This window comes from Anolis sagrei, chromosome 2 (assembly GCF_037176765.1).
Source record: "Anolis sagrei isolate rAnoSag1 chromosome 2, rAnoSag1.mat, whole genome shotgun sequence".
In the NCBI taxonomy this organism is placed as follows: domain Eukaryota; kingdom Metazoa; phylum Chordata; class Lepidosauria; order Squamata; family Dactyloidae; genus Anolis; species Anolis sagrei.
The window spans coordinates 191,999,059-192,016,780 of record NC_090022.1 but is presented as its reverse complement, the minus strand read 5'-3'; the positions used below and the strand labels follow the sequence as shown (position 1 = coordinate 192,016,780).

The 17,722-nt window shown below is 40.9% G+C and overlaps 2 protein-coding genes across 3 annotated transcripts in view; one reads left to right on the top strand and one right to left on the bottom strand.

Moving 5' to 3' along the window:
• Positions 1 to 9,944, top strand: part of SLC11A2 (solute carrier family 11 member 2) — a 71,148-nt gene extending 61,204 nt beyond the window's left edge. The window contains exons 17-18 of one of the 2 annotated variants that reach the window (XM_060762813.2): positions 1,530 to 1,562; positions 6,344 to 9,944. In XM_060762813.2, coding sequence (XP_060618796.2) covers positions 1,530 to 1,562; positions 6,344 to 6,421 — 111 coding nt within the window. In that variant the 3' untranslated portion in view covers positions 6,422 to 9,944. The remainder of the gene's footprint in view (positions 1 to 1,529; positions 1,563 to 6,343) is intronic. The other variant, XM_060762815.2, reaches the window with a different exon arrangement.
• A 1,533-nt stretch (positions 9,945 to 11,477) lies between these two features.
• HIGD1C (HIG1 hypoxia inducible domain family member 1C) lies at positions 11,478 to 16,463 on the bottom strand. The gene is made up of 3 exons (XM_060760868.2): positions 16,370 to 16,463; positions 11,937 to 12,071; positions 11,478 to 11,643 (listed from the first exon to the last, which is right to left on the bottom strand). The coding sequence occupies exons 1-3, from the start codon at positions 16,461 to 16,463 to the stop codon at positions 11,570 to 11,572; spliced, it is 303 nt and encodes a 100-aa protein (XP_060616851.2). The 3' UTR covers positions 11,478 to 11,569.
• Positions 16,464 to 17,722: the final 1,259 nt, after the last annotated feature.

Here is a 17,722-nt window from a genome sequence, read left to right as displayed (position 1 = left end):
AGTAGTGAAACCCACTAACCTATACTCCTTATCATGTTTTCTGTCTTGAACTTACAATCGGACAGGGTTACTAGGCCAGGTTCTGAAACAGCTGAAGATTAGAGTCCTTTTCAGCTCTGCTGTATTTGGGGAAGGAGAAGGAAGTGCCTGATCCCAATTCAACATCATAAGTCTGATGCTCTAAAACAAACATATGGGCTACCATTCTGTTAGTGAGCTACACAGATGTATTGGCTAATTCATTGTATAACTCACATATTAGTTTGAAGAATCAGGCAATGATCCAAACTGCCTATAAGCCCACCTTTTTCATGTTGCTCACTTCTTAATGTTGCCATGTATTGCAATCTGAGAAACATCTAACTATGATTATTAGGCATGTGCAATCCATGGTTCTAAAGTAGTTACAAAACTAAACTTCTGGTTGTGAACATTAGGGGGCGCTGATGCTTTGCTTCTACAGTATTGCTAAAGTTCTGGTGGTGAAAATTTCAGAACTCTAACAAAACTTTCAAAATTTCATTATTAATTCATTTTTGTTGATTTTTATGACAGAACCTATTAGGAACTGCCATTTATTATGAAATTTTGAAAGTTGTGTTAGAGTTCTGAAAGTTTCACCATCAGAACTTTCTGTCCGATTGTAAGAGAAGGTGAAACACCATGTAAAACAACTCCCATGATTCCATAGTAGCGAGCCATTGCAGTTAAGAGTGGCATCAAACTGCATTAGATACACTCTTGGTGTATTTTCACCTGTGAAACTTTTACCCTGCATCTTTTTGATGAAGGATCTCAGGCAACATTTCTTTTTAGGCAACCTTATGAGGGCAATAAATACTCTGCACTTTCAAACCTCTGCTTTGCCATTTCAATTTGACTAGATACCATTTTGTCATCGAATGAGGACCCAGCAACCAACAAATCACCCCGTCCACTCAGTAGCATGTGATATGTATTTAAACTCCCTATCTAGTGCAAATAGTAGTAAGGCTTTGAAGTGATGTATTTTTTCTTTGAAATACAGCAGACATCAGGTGGGGTTTGTTTGTGTGTCTGCAATTAAAGGAGAATCTGCTGATGTTAGTTCTTGGGAGGGAATAAATAAAGAGCCCCTTTTCCCTTTACATAAATAAAGATGAACAGATACTGTGGGGGGAGGAGGAGCAAATTAGGAAATACTTGGTGTATAATTTTATATTCCTGGTTTAGAAGTACTGTTTTATTTCTCTCTCTGCTTTTGGTTTCCAGTTTCACAATCAAGACAGTAGGCTTACTAAAACAAAGTATACATCTCTAGATGTCAAATCCTGCTAACATAGTTAATCAAATGCCAACAGATCAATTGAATGTCCTTCGGATGACAACTTCTAAGTTAGCAAATTGTTTTCTTATATATTATGGGTAAGCGCAACATGCAGAATGAAATGGCTCATTAACTTCTTACACAAAAGTTCGTTCAAGTTATAACTTGAATTCTAATATATTATGTATTATGGGTATTTTCTCTCCCCCTCTTTTATTGCAAGCTTTCCTTGGCAACTTTAAAGGCCCTGAAAGGTGTAAGTAATTCTTCCCTCCTCTAAGAAATGTTCAACTTAAACTTTGTGCAATATATAAAATACTACGTTTTTTTTATTCACAAGTTGGTTTTTTAAAGTTTCAATGTGTTACATAGTTTTTCTGTCTTTTTAGTTCTATCCCTCCATAACTTTGAAATAATTGTGGAAGCCTAAAATCTTCTTAAATGTCGTTAAGACAATGAAAATCAACATGAAATTAAAGTCAGAAGAACAACAAAGGTTCAAAAATAAATTAATGAGCCCCTACATTTATCTGTTTAGCAACTTACATGTGCATGTTCATTCTGTAGAAGGTGGCGTTACACTCATATAAAATTACATGTTATGAAACACATGGATGATGATGTTTAGTGGATCATGATGACATCTAGGCTTTCCAAAAATACTGGGGACAAAGGATTTATTCTTATTTCTGTGACCTCAATAACCACAGCTGTTTGCAACTGAAATACATTCATTTAAACCAGTGGTTCTCAACCTTTGATCCCTGGACCACCAGTGGTCTGCAAGAACGAAAATATGGTCCACGGCTTCACCATTACTACACTATTGCCTCGATACCATGCTGCAACTGGTCTCGCAAAACCCTCTTATAGTGCTGAAATACTACATTCCATATTAAATCCAAGCCATCAGTATTCTTTATGCTCGTGATGTTCCCCAAGCAATAAAAAGAATATCCCTCTGGACAGCTAAACCAGGAAATCCCAAATGGATGCCCTCTCCCCATGAAGGTCTTCTTCCAGGGGCAAACCAAGAATGGGTAACTTGGAAGTCCCTGAACAGACTCAGAACTGGAGTGGGTAGATCAAAAGACAACCTGGCTAAATGGCACGACCTAGAAGAATCCTCCACCTTGTGCTACTGTGGAACAGAACAGACAACTCTGCATCTGTATGCTTATTTATTTCATTTCATGCATTTCTACCCTGCCCTTCTCCCCCCAAAGGGGACTCAGGGCGGCCCACAATGCCCTGCCTCAAGCACAGAGGAAGAACTATTTAGGATTACAGACAATACAGTCGCTGTTGCCCGTTTTTGGTCTAAAATTATTTAGCCGCTTGTGTTCCCTCTATTTTTTCATTTATACTAATTTATGCAGTGCTTTTGACATGAAATAAATAAATGGAACCATTACATCCACAAACACAAATAATTCAGAAGTGTTTTTTAAAGTTTTTTTATCTGACAAAACATAAAACTTCTATTGTGATGCAAATTATCATGGGCCAGAGTCCACTTTGTCAGATTTATGAATATTTATATTTTCCACAAAAATGAGTGGAATTTGGTTTTTGAATGCAGAAAAGCAAAAAGTAAAAGCGGTTTTTATGTCAACCACATAAACTACACTAATTTATATAGACAAAACCAAATTGTCATGTTGTCCTTGAGGTTTAAGAACAAAAGAGAAAATCTATATAAACTAACTCTTGTATCAGGATAATTGAAAACCTGCAAAGTATTCCAAGATCTCCATGAGGCAGGATATTTCAAAAATCGGTGTACAGAGAAACCACAACCTGAAGGATATTCCAGGGGGAATTGTGACATCCCAACTCCAGTTAGTAGTGCATTTGTGTGACTCCCAACTCAGAGTCCCCAGTAATGGGATTAGCCTAGTCAGATTTATAATACAAGGACATGCAATATGCTACATATGTATCACAGAATTACAGGAAAACATTCTCAATTCCCTACCATTCAAAGCCTGATCCCAATCTTCATGTCAGCTTCATGGAAAAGAGGCCCTCTGAGAAAGCCCATGAGACCTACCATGACTTCCACTCTACTACTAACCCACTCTTCAAGCACAACATGCAAAGGGTCCTTTCAGGATATGGTAGTACAACTTTGGTAGAAGCTCAGAAATGGCTAGAAAGGGATTGTTACACAAAACGTGCATTCTATCAGCCGGGTTGAGCTTAACAACATACCATGGCCCCTGTTATGTATGGCTTCACTTACGATGTAACTACTCTTCCCACAACTCTTGTGACATAATTTTCAGCACCCATTTTTCAAAGCCACAGAACTTCCCTGAGAAGGTCAGAAACTGCCTGCTATAGACCAGGCCAGGGAAAAAAAAGATCAAGACGATAGCAATTGTCACCTTAAGTTCCCAGAAATTGACATCCAGAATAGAAAAAACGACAAACCTTTCTCCCAGGCCATGGATGGAGGATCTACCCTTTCTTAGGAGCAGGTCCTCGGTCTAAAGAAACTACTTATCAGCAACAATGAGTCACAAAACAAGAGATAAGGACCTGGGAGCAAAACCCTACAATCAGCTCCAACTGTCTATATATCTATTCCAGTGACACAATCATGTGATGAAACAGCCACACTGATATCACATAATCAACTTCACCTGATATAGAGTACTTACTTACTTAGGTGATCCCTCGTAGTCCGAGAATGATGGTCCTCCAAGTGTAGTATCCTGGCAGTGGGTCCGTAGGTGACTGTGGAGCCCTATTCTTGATCTGCATCTTCTCCCGCAGTGAGGGCATTGGTTTCCAGGTGGAAGGCGGTCCCAATCAAGGTTGACTTGATGTGCCTTCCTCTTGGCACGTTTCTCTCTTTCTCCCTCCATTCGTGCCTCATCAAATTCTGCAGCAGTGCTGGTCACAGCTGACCTCCAACTGGAGCACTCAAGGGCCAGGGCTTCCCAGTTCTCAGTGTCTATGCCAGAGTTTTTAAGGTTGGCTTTGAGCCCGTCTTTAAATCTCTTTTCCTGTCCTCCAAACATTCCGTTTTCCGTTCTTGAGTTCGAAGTAGGGCAACTGCTTTGGGAGATGGTGGTCGGGCATCTGGACAACATGGCCAGTCCAGCGGAGTTGATGGCGGAGGACCATCGCTTCAGTGCTGGTGGTATTTGCTTCTTCCAGCACACTGACATTTGTCCGCTTGTCTTCCCAAGAGATTTGTAGGATTTTTCAAAGGCAGCGCTGATGGAATCAGGCTGCTCATAATAGTCTTCAGTCATTAATTGAAGTAAGGTCAAAGAGATCAGCCATAAACTCCTGAAAGGTGGTACATCAGATTTAGAAAGCAATTGAGATGCATTGCTATTTTCTAAGTCACCATTAAAGTCATACTCCCAAGAAGAAAAAGGATGCAATGCTAAGTTGTAATTCATTTGTAAAGTGAGCAGTGTATGAGCTTGGCTTATTAAAAAGTGGGTGTACAAATCCAATGTAAAGTCCCTCCTTTAAGTGTGGATTTCTATTTTTCTTTGTGCCTTCCCTGACCTCCGCATAGTGTCTGGTCCTGATTGCTGTGACTGGATGCTGTACTCATTTGAATGAATCTTTAATTAACATTGTACTCCTTTCCATTTGTAATCTTTTCAGTATGGTTACACACACACATGCTTGCTTTGCTTGACATTTTGGCTTTACTTTACAAGTACATCCTCTCTTCTCTATGATCATAGTGCATGTATCTATCTATCACATATATCGTATAATCTTTCTGTCTATTTAATAAACTGAGCTTTGGCCTAGAGAAAGATGAGGCTCAAGAGATATTTCCGACATTGCATAGCTACATTAGCATATTATCTTATCCTGAGCCAGACTATCTGTATATCTAGTCCTCTTTGACAACTACTTTGCAGGTTTTCAATCAAGTTTCCATCCAAGCTGCACTCAAAGATCCTTGATACAGCAGAGTCTTGCTTATCCAACCTTCGCTCATCCAACGATCTGGATTATCCAACGCTGTCTGCCTCCTGCCCGGATCCACAGCTGTTTCAATACATTGCGATGTTTTGGTGCTAAATTCGTAAATACAGCAATTGCTACATGATGTTTTGGTGCTTAAATTGTAAAATCATAACGTAATTTGACATTTAATAGGCTTTTCCTTAATCCCTTCTTATTATCCAACCTTTTTGCTTATCCAACGTTCTGCCGACCCGTTTATGTTGGATAAGTGAGACTCTGTTGTTATTTACTAGTGGCTTCCCATCCAAGTACTAACCAACCTAAACCTTGCCGAGTTTCCCAAATAAGATACAACTGGGTATGTTTAGGGCAGTACAGTGGAATAAATTTTACTTCTACCATGGTTTATTGTTGACTGACCTGGCTAATCTTTCTGGATGTGTGATTTATATAAACATTTCAAACATTAGGAACAAGAGAGTGCCACATGTTTAACCAGCACCCACCGTCTCCAGCTAAGTTAGATGAAAATACCTGCCATTCTCCATTAGGCCAGTGGTTCTCAACCTGGGGTCCCCAGGTGTTCTTGGCCCATAACTCCCAGAAATCCCAGCTAGTTTGCCAGCTGTTAGGATTTCTGGGAGTTGTAGGCCAAAACATATTGGGACCCCAGGTTGAGAACCACTGCATTAGGCGATCCCTCGTTGTCCGAGTAGGATAATCCTCCAGGGTGGGTCCATAGGTTACTATGGAGCCCTATTCTTGATCTGCATCGTATACCTGCCATCCTCATGCTGGCTGGGGACAGTGGGACTTGTAGTCTAAAATACATGCAAGGCAAGGGGAGGTATTCCACATACTCTCTTAGCTTCAACTTGGACACATGAATGTCAGAATTGTACTGAAAAGAGGACAGGATAAAAACAAGTATTGAAGGGAAGATGGCAACTCTTTAAACAAATACCTGTCCCTCTTAGTAGGATGGCTTCGTACTTGCAGGTATGAGCCTACCTGACTTTAAGTGGCTTTTGGACGCTGCTACCAAGATCCCATTCCTAATGGCCTATTTCTTTTCCCTCTCTTATTTAGTACAACCTGGGACTCATTTCTCGTCCTGAACTCTTCCTCCTCAACAACATGGATGCTGACTCGGTTACGAGTAGATGAACTACAGAAGAAGGGGGGGGGATTAAAAGGGGGAAAAAGCCCTCTTATGCTGCACAAAGCCAAATTCTGGTTGGTTCAAAAGTGAGTGACTATGCTCCAGAGAGACTCTTGTTTTGTATGAGGAGCAGAAATGAGATGGAAGGAGGGGAAGTGGTGCTGTTAAGGATTGCCTGGAAAAGAGACTCCTTTCAAGCTGCCAACTGTGAAAGCTGTTAAAGTGCTACTGACACCATACACTGTGAAGGGGGCAGAATGGTACGTAATGACAAAGAGAAATCTTACCTTTTTGTGTGGGCCAAACACCTGCAAAATGTGGGAGAGGGCACTGCCAGAAATGGAAGAGCAAAGGAGAGTGCTCTTCTCGTCCTCCTCACCCCAACATATACATTATCCTGTCCCATCTGTTTTCCTATTTGGCTTTATTCCTAGCCTCAGGATGCAACCGGGGCCCCTTTTACCCTACCCTATATCTCAGGATCTGACTCCAGATTATCTTCTTATTCTAGATTATATGGCAGTGGAGACTCATATAATCCAGTTCAAAGTGGATAATCTGAGATGGGATCCTGAGATATAGGGCAGTGAAGATCCATCCTGGGAGAAAAGACGTTGGGCGAGAAGTTGAAGGTTGGGGTGAGGAGGCAGGTAAGAGAGTTTGGGTCTTCTCACGTGCAATTTCCCCCCTTGAAATCTCCCTTTTGCCTTACAACTTTTGGTGAGCTGCATTTCAAAATAGCTGCCCCATCACTGTCTTATCTATAGAAATATCTACAGGTTTTTAATCTTTTTAAAAATAACATGAGTAGCCATATACAGGGTGTTTAAAAAAAGATGGACCTGTCATTTTGCAACACTCTGTCCTTCTCAGTTAAAGTACTAAGCACTGTCTTGTCTTTCTAAGATACAAAAATGACTACATGTTCTTCCTCACCTTCAAATTTCTAGAAGCGGGTGGATATTATTGAAGAAATTAAACAATATTTTTTTCTTGAAGGTTTATAAGCTGAGCTATGAACCCATTATCAGTGGATTGCATCTAGACTTACTTGTGAGTTGACTGGAGTCTGTTGGTATTAATTAGCCTAGTCTAACCATGCCAAAGTCTAGATCCAATCCACTGAGCACACATGTAAACCAGAAAGAATTCTGAAACATAACACTATATGAGAAACACATGTTGACAGAAAGGACACCCTCTGCATAAGCCTTCATGAAACAATGCCTTGAGGAAAGTTGTTCTTTCATCAGGCAGCATAGGAATCCTATAAAGGAATGACTGGATGAGCAGGAATATATGTCTCAAGGAGAGTTCGGACAGAAAAGTTGCTTGGTAGATTTGCTGGAAAAATTAGTGAACCAAGCTATGGGCTGTTCTTGTCTTTTTCTCTGCTCAGCTTTTTCCTTCTCCCCAACACTCGCTGTTGCTTGCTTCTTCCACTCCCACTTATCCATAGTGACATAATCCTTTCCTGGAAGCCACGGACAGTCCAAAACCTCGTAACTTCCTGAAGTTTGCTGCCTTTATTTGATACTAATGCATACAGCCAGACTTTTGCAGATTTGACTATTTACAGATGTGATTAATATGATCTCTCGAGGAATCTCCAGGTTTTCTGGCCCAGCTTTCTAGTCAGTATCTGCTAGCCATTGGCCATTAAGTTCCACCAGAGAATCTAGGCTAGTGGTTCTCAAACAGTGGGTCCCCAGATGTTTTGGCCTTCAACTCCCAGAAATCCTAACAGCTGGTAAACTACCTGGGATTTCTGGGAGTTGTAGACCAAAACACCTGGGGAGCCATTGGTTGAGAACCACTGATCTAGAAATTCCAAGGGAAAACACATCTCTAGGTTCTCCAGCACAATTGTGGTCAACATCTGGCAGAAGTTGACCATAAAATTCATCTAGAGCAGTGGTTCTCAACTTATGGGTCCCCAGATATTTTGGCCTTCAACTCCCAGAAATCCTAGCAGCTGGGAATTGTAGGCCAAAACACCTAGGGACCCTCAGGTTGAGAACCACTCATCTAGAGGACCTAGAGATTCCTGGAGAGTTGTTCTCTTAGGTAAACAGTATCAGAGTTGTTCACTTTCGCAAGGTCTGTGACCCTAATCCCAGCCCGAATGTGAAGGTCTAACTACTTGTTTATTTTTCAATGGGATTTGGGAAATTTGGTACAAAAGGGAAATGTTAGCTTCTGACTTCTGATACTGCAAAATGTACGTTTTTGAGTATTATCCTTCCCCTCTTTCCAGCTAGGTCAATCATACTCCCACAGAAATGCATGGAGAAAGGCATAGGATAATAGAATCCAAGGGAAGACTTAATTATGAATTTTGTGACTAAGGACACATGTACACACAGTTAAAAAGTTGAATCACCATGGTTTCTTCCCAAGAATATTTGGTAGTGTGATTCTGTGACAGTGCTTTGGAATATGACGGCATCGTTGTTACCATAAGAGGCAATGGTGTGGTTCCTAGGAGAGCAGCTTTGAATATTGTGGGTCTTCCTTCCTGCAACCAGATCCCTGCTTGTGATCCTCCTTTAATATGGGAAGGGAAACTCAGTGAATGTGTCCTCTTTCATGTCAGTGGGGAGACAAATCCACTCTGGGTTTTACTCCATCATTTAACTGCGCCCTATCCAGAGTCCTGAACCCAACCTCCGAAATACTTTCCGCATTTTGACTATTACTTTAAAGCAGGCACGGGCAAACTTTGGCCCACCAAGTGTTTTGGACTTCAACTCCCAAACATCCCAGCCAGTTTACCAGCTGTTAGGAATTTTGGGAGTTGAAGTCCAAAACTGCCTGGAGGGCCGAAGTTTGCCCATGCCTGCCTTAAAGTGCAGCCTAAACCCAGAACGGAGTCATCAGCCAACTGGCATGGATGCCACCTCTGAGGAAAACCCTCTGGCAATCAGCCTGTCAATAAACACTGGGCATGTTTTAACCAGTTAACAAAAGCCATCAAGCTGACTTGGGGCCCTTCCACACAGCTCTATATCCCAGAATATCAAGGCAGAAAATCCCACATTATCTGCTTTGAACTGGGTTATCTGAGTCCACACTCAAATAATGGGGGATTTTCTGCCTTGATATTCTGGGATATAGGGCTGTCTGGAAGGGCCCTGAGTAAATCTCAGAATTCCACCATAAAACCATAAGAAGTGGAACATCTCACAAGAGTTCCCAAACAAGCTTGGTTAATATGTGTACGTCTGACTTGACTTGGTACGTTTTGGATTAATCACCTCACTAAACGTGTTCTGCGTCTCTTCCCTTTTATGTATGGAAAATGTTTGGAATTGTGTTACAGAGTATTCAGCAGGCATTGCCTTTTGGTACTTGGTGGGGTTTTAAAAAACGTATTTTAAATCATTGTTCTGTTACAAAATACATCATCCCTTCCTCTCATTTTTGCTATTTTTTATTTTAGCACTAATTTATTTTTATGTATTGGTCTCTAATTTTTGTTTCTTTCAATGGGGGTCCCGATTTTCAAATAAATATGTCCACTGCCCACTTCTGGTTTTGGCCTCTAATCTTGTTGTCTGATTTCTGCAATTAATACCGAGGCAATCTGTCTTGTGTTGTAAATAATATCCTTTTTTCTTAAGATAATATGATTGTTTTAGTAACTTATTTCAAAACTCAGTGCAGCAAAATTATCCATCTCACCTGATGATCCTCTTTCAATATTTGTAGGTGGTTGGTGGTAGGGAGGAAGGAGGAAAAGGGAGAAATAGAACTGAGGCAGCATTTTCACAGGAATATTAACAACATGAGTATTATTTCATCAAATCCCATGTGGTTCCATGGAAGCTACTACAGGAGTAGGAATCCAAAAATGCCTTAAAAGGTTGGTAAAGGTTGTCCCCTGACATTAAGTCCAGTCATGTCTGACTCTGGGGTGTGGTGCTCATCTCCATTTCTAAGCCGAAGAGCTGGCGTTGTCCATAGACACCTCCAAGGTCATGTGGCCGGCATGACTGCATGGAGCGCCGTTACCTTCCCGCCAGAGTGGTAGCTATTGCTCTACTCACATTTGCATGTTTTCAAACTGCAAGGTTGGCAGAAGCTAGGGCTGACAGCGGAAGCTCACGCCGCTCCCCGGATTCGAACCTGCAACCTTTCAGTCAACAAACTCAGCAGCTCAGCTCTTTAACCCACTGCGCCATCGGAGGCTCCACCAAAAATGTCTAAAGAGCTACAAATGTAAATTGCTCCACTTAGGCAGAAAAAATGAAATGCAAAAATACAGAAACTCAACAGCAGTCCGTGTGAAAAAGATCTTGGAGTCCTCTTAGACAGGAAGGTGAACATGAGCCAACAAGATCATGCGGCAGCTTAAAAAGCCAATGGGATTTTGCATCAAGAGTAGTCTAGGGTCTAGAGCCAGGAAAGTCATGCTACCCCTCTCTTCTGCCTTGGTCAGACCACACCTGGAATCACACTGTTTCCAATTCTGGACACCGCAATTGAAGGGAGATGTTGACAAGTTGGAATGTGTGCAGAGGAGGGCGACTCAAATGATCAAGGGTTTGGAGAACAAGCCCTATGAAGAGTGGCTTAAAGACCTGGGGATGTTTAGCCTGCAGAAGAGAAAACTGAGAGGAGACATAATGGCCATGTATACAGATGTGAGGGGAAGTCATAGGGAGGAGGGAACAAGCTTTTTTTCTTCTTCCCTGGAGACTAGGACGCAAAGCAATGGCTTCAAACTACAGGAAAGGATATTCCACCAGAACATTACGAAGAACTTCCATAAGGAGAACTGTTCAGCAGTGGAACTCTCTGCCCCAGAGTGTGGTGGAAGCTCCTTCTTTGGAGGCTTTTAAACAGAGGCTGGATGGCCATCTGTTGGGTTGTGCTTTGAAGGTGATTTTCCTGCTTCTTGGCATGGGGTTGGACTGGATGTCCCACGAGGTCTCTTCCAACTCTATGATTTTATGAAATGCTTCATCCCTCCAAAGGTCAGCTACATTTGGGATCTCAACAAAAATATAGATTCAAGGCTTGGTTAGAGCAAATATCAGTTGCTTTAATAAACAGGAAAGTTACAGAAATCCTGGTGCAACACCGGATACACATGTTTCATGAAGCTTTTATACACATCTTAAAATACTGTGTAATACCACACTTTATTTTCATTCTTCGGAGCCTGGATTATTTTTCATGTCTGGACGTTTGATGTAATCTCTGTACATAGAATACAGAACGCCTAACAGAAAGAAAACACATGTGCTTGATTTCAATTGCTGCTTCAGTATATCATTCACAAGGTGTCAATCCATTCAAAGTCACTCTTTCACACCTTAGCACAGGTAAATGGGCTGACATTGATAGTGGCAATAGTTTAGGAATAATGATAAAAAGCACAATGGAGACCTACATATAGCACGCTCTGGATGCTATGGGAAGATGTTACACAAGGATATGGGCAAGGGACAACATGATATACATGCCGTTACTGAAAATGGGTATATTTGAAAAGGCATCAACTTGTTCACTTACCAATGGTTATTGCACCAACGACAAATCCTTGTGCTGCCATTCTCATGTGGATGAGATGGACTGACATTTTTTGGCTTCCCCGATGCTTTAGTTTGTAAAGACCATAAGCCACAACAGCAAAGCAACCTGCCAGTCCTATATATTGAAAAGGAAGGGTAAAAATCAGTCTGAACATTTGACTCAGGCCATTATTTTATATAGTTCAACACACTGCACTTCCTAATAGCTACATACAATAATTAACAGACTGTTGGATGGTTAGATAGATAGATGATTTTAAAATTTGGTGCTGTGTTCTACGACTTGATAGCCAAGAGAGGAGATATTTCCCTTGTTTTTCACCCGAGAATTGTCAGAAACAATTAAGGCCCACCTACCCAGGTGCCGTTTTTCATGGACGAGTTGCTTCCCTGGATTCCTTCGTGATGCACCAAAACTGCTGGATGGCTTGACACAAGTAAGTTGGAGAATTGGGTTTATATTCCTCCTCAGACTTGAAACTCAATGGGATAGTTTTATCTGCTTTGTGGCTTTAACTTGGGTTGTTGTGAGTTTTCTGGGCTGTATGGCCATGTTCCAGAAGCATTCTCTCCTGACGTTTCGCCCACATCTATGGCAGGCATCAGAGCCAGCTGACATCTCCCAACAAAGGATTTCCCCCAGCAGGAAGCAGCCAGGCTGTGAAGCTGCAAGGCCATTCAATGCTAATAAAGGTGGTCAATTACAACATTCACATCTGCCTCAGACAAGAGTTCTTTCTCCCACCCTGGTCATGCCACAGATATATAAACCTCACTTGCCTAGTTTCCAGCAGACCTCACACTCTCTGAGAATGCCTGATTCTGGCCATGAAAGCCTTCAACAACACATTTAACTTGGATTATTTTTAATATTAACAATGTTTAATCACTCAAAAAATTGAATTTGGCATTTGGAGGTTGTAGTTGCTGGGATTTATAGTAACCTATAATCAATGAGCATTCTGAACACCACCAATGATGGAATTGAACCAAGTGTGGTACACAAGACTCCCATGCCCAACAGAAAACACTAGAAGGGTTTGGTGGGCATTGACCTTGAGTTTGGGAGTTGTAGTTCACCTACATCCAGAGAGCACCGTGGACTCAAACAATGATGGATCTGAACCAAACTTGGCACAAATATTCCATATGCCCAAATATGAACACAAATGGAGTTTGGGAGGAATAGACCTTGACACTTGGGAGTTGAAGTTGCTGGGATTTATAGTTCACCATTCTGAACACCACCAACGACAGAATTGGGGCAAACTTCCCACACAGAACCCCATTACCAACAGAAAATACTTAAGGCCATCCAGTTCAACTCCCTTCACCAGGGCAAGAAAACGTAATCAAAGCCCTCCTGACAAAGAGCCATCCAGCCATAGATAGATAGATAGATAGATAGATAGATAGATAGATAGATATGATTTACACACAGAGAGATATAGTATCACAGATTTGAAAGGGACTCCTAAAGAAGGACAATTATATGTTGCATGTTCCAGAGTAGGCAAACCAGACAATCTCTGTATCAACACTGACAAAGAAACAACAAGAAATACTATTTACCCACAAGTGTAAAGACATTACATATATTAGAAATCAACACCTTCTCATTACTTTCCAGATCACCAGACTGGGCCACAGCGACGCATGCCAGGGGACGGCTAATGATAATAACAACAACAACAACAACAACAACATTTCAATCTCTCCCAGCACAGAAAACTGTTCTCACAACTAACTGTACAATTAAGCAGAATAAGGCAACTAATTTTAGACGTTTTGAAGAGGATTTTTAAATTTTCATTGTCAGAATCTGACATCGGGGTTTGTGGGATTCTGTGCCCAAATACGACTCACTGTAAGTGAAGGAAAGAAAGACATCCACTTGCTACAAACATGTCTTGAATAAGCCCTAGTTATTGTGACTATTAAGTGGTACAACCCCATGTTTGCTATACTCACCTCCTTGGTGCAAGGCTAAAATGAAAAGGTGGCTTTTAAAGGTCATATTTAAAGGGTTCATAATGTAGAGCCCCCAGTGGCACAATGGATTAAACCCTTGTGCTGGCAGGTTAGAATCTGAGAAAGCAGGTTGAGCTCCCTGTGTCAGCTCCAGCTCCCCATGCAGGGACATGAGAGAAGCCTCCAACAAAGATGGTAAAACATTAAACATCCGGACATCTCCTGGGCAACGTCCTTGCAGACGGCCAATTCTCTCACACCAGAAGCAACTTGCAGTTTCTCAAGTCACTCCTGACATGAAAAGAAAGTGACCTCATTACATTAGTAAAGCTCTTCTTTACAAATACTAACAACTATATTTTAAAACAGTCATAGTGGGGGCTGCCAATAGAGAAATTAGGGTCAACTGTTGATGCAGCAAACACCAATTCTGAATGTTATATTGTTTGTAGCGAAATGTGTAATTTTTAGACCAATCTGATGTACGAGAATATATTTTATAAGTCCATTTTGTAAGATCAAGGTTACTTAAAGTAATAATCAGTAAATCCTAGTGCTGTTTCTTTCAAGGCGATGTGTCATTTTGTTGACCAGGAGTTGGATTTTGCTTCCCAGATTTCATTTTAACCACAAGCACTCTGAGTTAATCAAGTGTTGCTCTGAAGTGACATCCAGGAGTGTTGTGAATGGTTTGCTCTTGAAAATAGGCCAGATAATGCAAAATTGCTTTTAGCCTCTTCATGTTTGATCCATAAATTCAATATAATGACATTTCATTTTTATCTTTTCAACTGTAACCATGGTCTGGGTAGGCAAACAGTGTCTTTGCAGCCGGTTTAATTGACAACAGTGCATGCAAATTAAATGTGTGTTCGTGAGCACTGGGAGTGCAAATCACCTTAAATTCTGGAAAGGCTTCTGTTCTGACACAGGTTTACTGAAGCTGAAGAATGGGAAGGAAGATTAACGGAGGTTGAAAAGTACAAGGCATTTGTCTACCTCTCAGTGAGGACACCTTTTAAAAAAAAAAGTAACCTAAGGTGTGGAGAGCCAGTGTGATGTAGTGGTTGGAGAACTGGACTATGACTCTGGAGACTGGGGTTTGAATCTCTAGTTTGAAGCCCACTGAAACCTCTTCTACATTGTCATATAATCTATATTATCAAAGCAGAGAATCCACATTAGCTGCTTTGAACTGGATTATATGAATCTGCACTGCCATATAATCCAGGTAATAAAGAAATTAATATATTGCCAAAATTCCCAACTGTCCAAGGGGGAGATTTTCAAGGCCTCGCGAATGAGGCCAGTTAGGAAAAGGGCACCAGACTGAGTCTCGGGCATGATTGTGCACTTCATTCTGGGAAATATAATTTAGCCCAAAAAGGTGAGTATTGGACTCTAGCACAGTGTTTCTTAACTTGGGGATTGGGACCCCTGTGGGGCCCCCGAGGGGGCGTCAGAGGCGTCGCCAAAGACCACTGGAAAACATGGTATTTTCTGTTGGCCATGAGGGTTCTGGGTGAGAAGTTTGTTCCAATTCTATTGTTGGTGGGGTTCAGATTGCTCTTTGATTGTAGGTGAACTATAAATCCCAGCAACTACATCTCCCAAATGTCAATGTTTATTTCCCCCCAAACTCCACCAGTGTTCACATTTGGGCATATTGAGTATTTGTGCCAAGTTTGGTCCAGATCCATTATTGTTTTGAGTCTACAGTGCTCTCTGGATGTAGATGAACTACAACTCCAAAACTCAAGGACAGTGCCCACCAAACCCTTCCAGTATTTTCTGTTGCTCATGGGAGTTCTGTGTGTCAAGTTTGGTTCAATTCCATCATTGGTGGAGTTCAGAATGCTCTTTGATTTTATAAATCCCAGCAACTACAACTCCCAAATGACAAAATGAATCCCCCCAACCCCACCAGTATTCAGATTTGGGCATATTGGGTATTTAGTCCAGTGAATGAAAATACATCCTGCATATCAGGTATTTACATTGCGATTCATAAGAATAGCAAAATTACAGTTATGAAGTAGCAACAAAATAATATGGTCGGGGGTCACCACAACATGAGGAACTGTATTAAGGGGTTGTGGCATTAGGAAGGTTGAGAAACACTGATCTAGAATTTAGAGGACTGTTTGCCCCACATTCATTTCTTAATCAACCCCCATCCTTCGCCCAGAATTCTCCATATAGTAAATATGGTAATTGATGGGAATGTACTCAATTTTATTCCCCAAACCTTAATGGGATAATTTAAGATGAGCAGATTGGTCAGCCATGGAGTATCAGTAATTTTGATGTTTTGATGTTTGATGTTTGAGTCTACGATCTTGGCCTCTCCAGAAAGTGCAGCTCTCTAGCCACGGTACCTCCTGCCACCTGAGTCCTTTGCTGAACGAACACCTTTGTCCCCATAGGAGTCGTTCAGCTTACCTATGGGGACAAAGGGAGCATCCCGGGATTTTCTTGCAAGCTTCGAAGCTTGGCTATCCTCTTCACTCGGAGACCAGGACTCATCAGAAGACATCTTTCACGTCTGAAAATAAAAAAAGACAAATGCTGATAAAGATAAGAAATAATCAGATGTTTTGGGGTGGCAGAAAAGGCTGGACTTGAGTGAGTACAGATATGCTTAAAGACAGTATATGTGCCTGTATGCTGAATATATACAAGTTTGTTAGTAAACAAAATAAATTATTTTTCAAAGAAGATGACTTTGTTTTATTTCTTGAGTGCACGTTTTAAATAAGAGGTTTTAAGGCAGTGTATATAATTTTGGACAACTGCAAATTCTACTTCAAACAACCATCCTCTGCTAAGCAGATATATTTTTGTAGTGGCCCGTCTTTATCCTTGGCTGTTTAAAGGCATGGTTCCTCAGTGTAACAGCTGAGCTACCTGTGTGCTATTACATTAATGTTTTATGAATATCACTTGTCTTAAGGTTTGACTTCTAACAAGGTCACACCATTCTAGACTAGTGGTCTCTATCTTCATACAGATTCACATTTTGCCAAACGGAGGTGACATCATTTTTACCTTTTCAATAAGGTTATGGTGCACTGGAATTTCCAATAGATTATGGACTTCCTAGTAAGGAAAATTCTATGCTGGAAAACAAGTACACATTGAGGATTTTTCTCAGCCAATGAATCCCAGCTGTTTAGCCTCCCCCCTTGGCTTCTTTCCATTACCAAGACTAGACCTTTTCCCTTAAAGCCTTAAATATACTTTTAACTTACTTTTAAATGTATATACACACTTTGGTACACTTGAAAGTTTCTAAACTTATTTGCAAATGTTTTTATCCTGTTTAAACTATTTTATTGTTTCAGCCTGGAAGAGCTTTACATCTGGTATTGCTCTATCAGTACATCAGCTTGAAATCTCATGATAAAGAGTAAGATATAAATATTTTAATTAATAAATAAATATGAGAATCCTGGTGCCAAATGAAGCTGCTGCAGGTTCGGGAGACCATATATTAGAAGGAAAGTTTACTCATATTTGATCTGTTTCGTTTATAAAAGAGACAGCAGACTGGCAGAATGGGAAGTACAGGCAGTTCCTGAGTTACTATTTATTTATTTATTTATTTATTTGCAGTATTTGTATTCTTCCCTTCTCACCCTGAAGGGGACTCAGGGCGAATCACAGAACACATATACAGGAAACATCCAGTGCTGTTTATACACTGACAAGACAGACAATTGTACATAGAGGTATATATAGGCGTTTCCCATCTTTGGCATCTTGGAGGCTTGTGTTCAGTTCTGGCCACTGGTG

Bases quoted from the DNA above. Each gene is read 5' to 3' on its own strand.
- HIGD1C (XM_060760868.2), bottom strand. From the start codon at position 16,463: ATGTCTTCTGATGAGTCCTGGTCTCCGAGTGAAGAGGATAGCCAAGCT. The intron at 12,072-16,369 runs GTAAGCTGAACG...TTCAATATATAG, and splicing joins TGCTCCCTTTGTCCCCATAG to GACTGGCAGGTTGCTTTGCT. The intron at 11,644-11,936 runs GTAAGTGAACAA...TCTTTCTGTTAG, and splicing joins CGTTGGTGCAATAACCATTG to GCGTTCTGTATTCTATGTAC.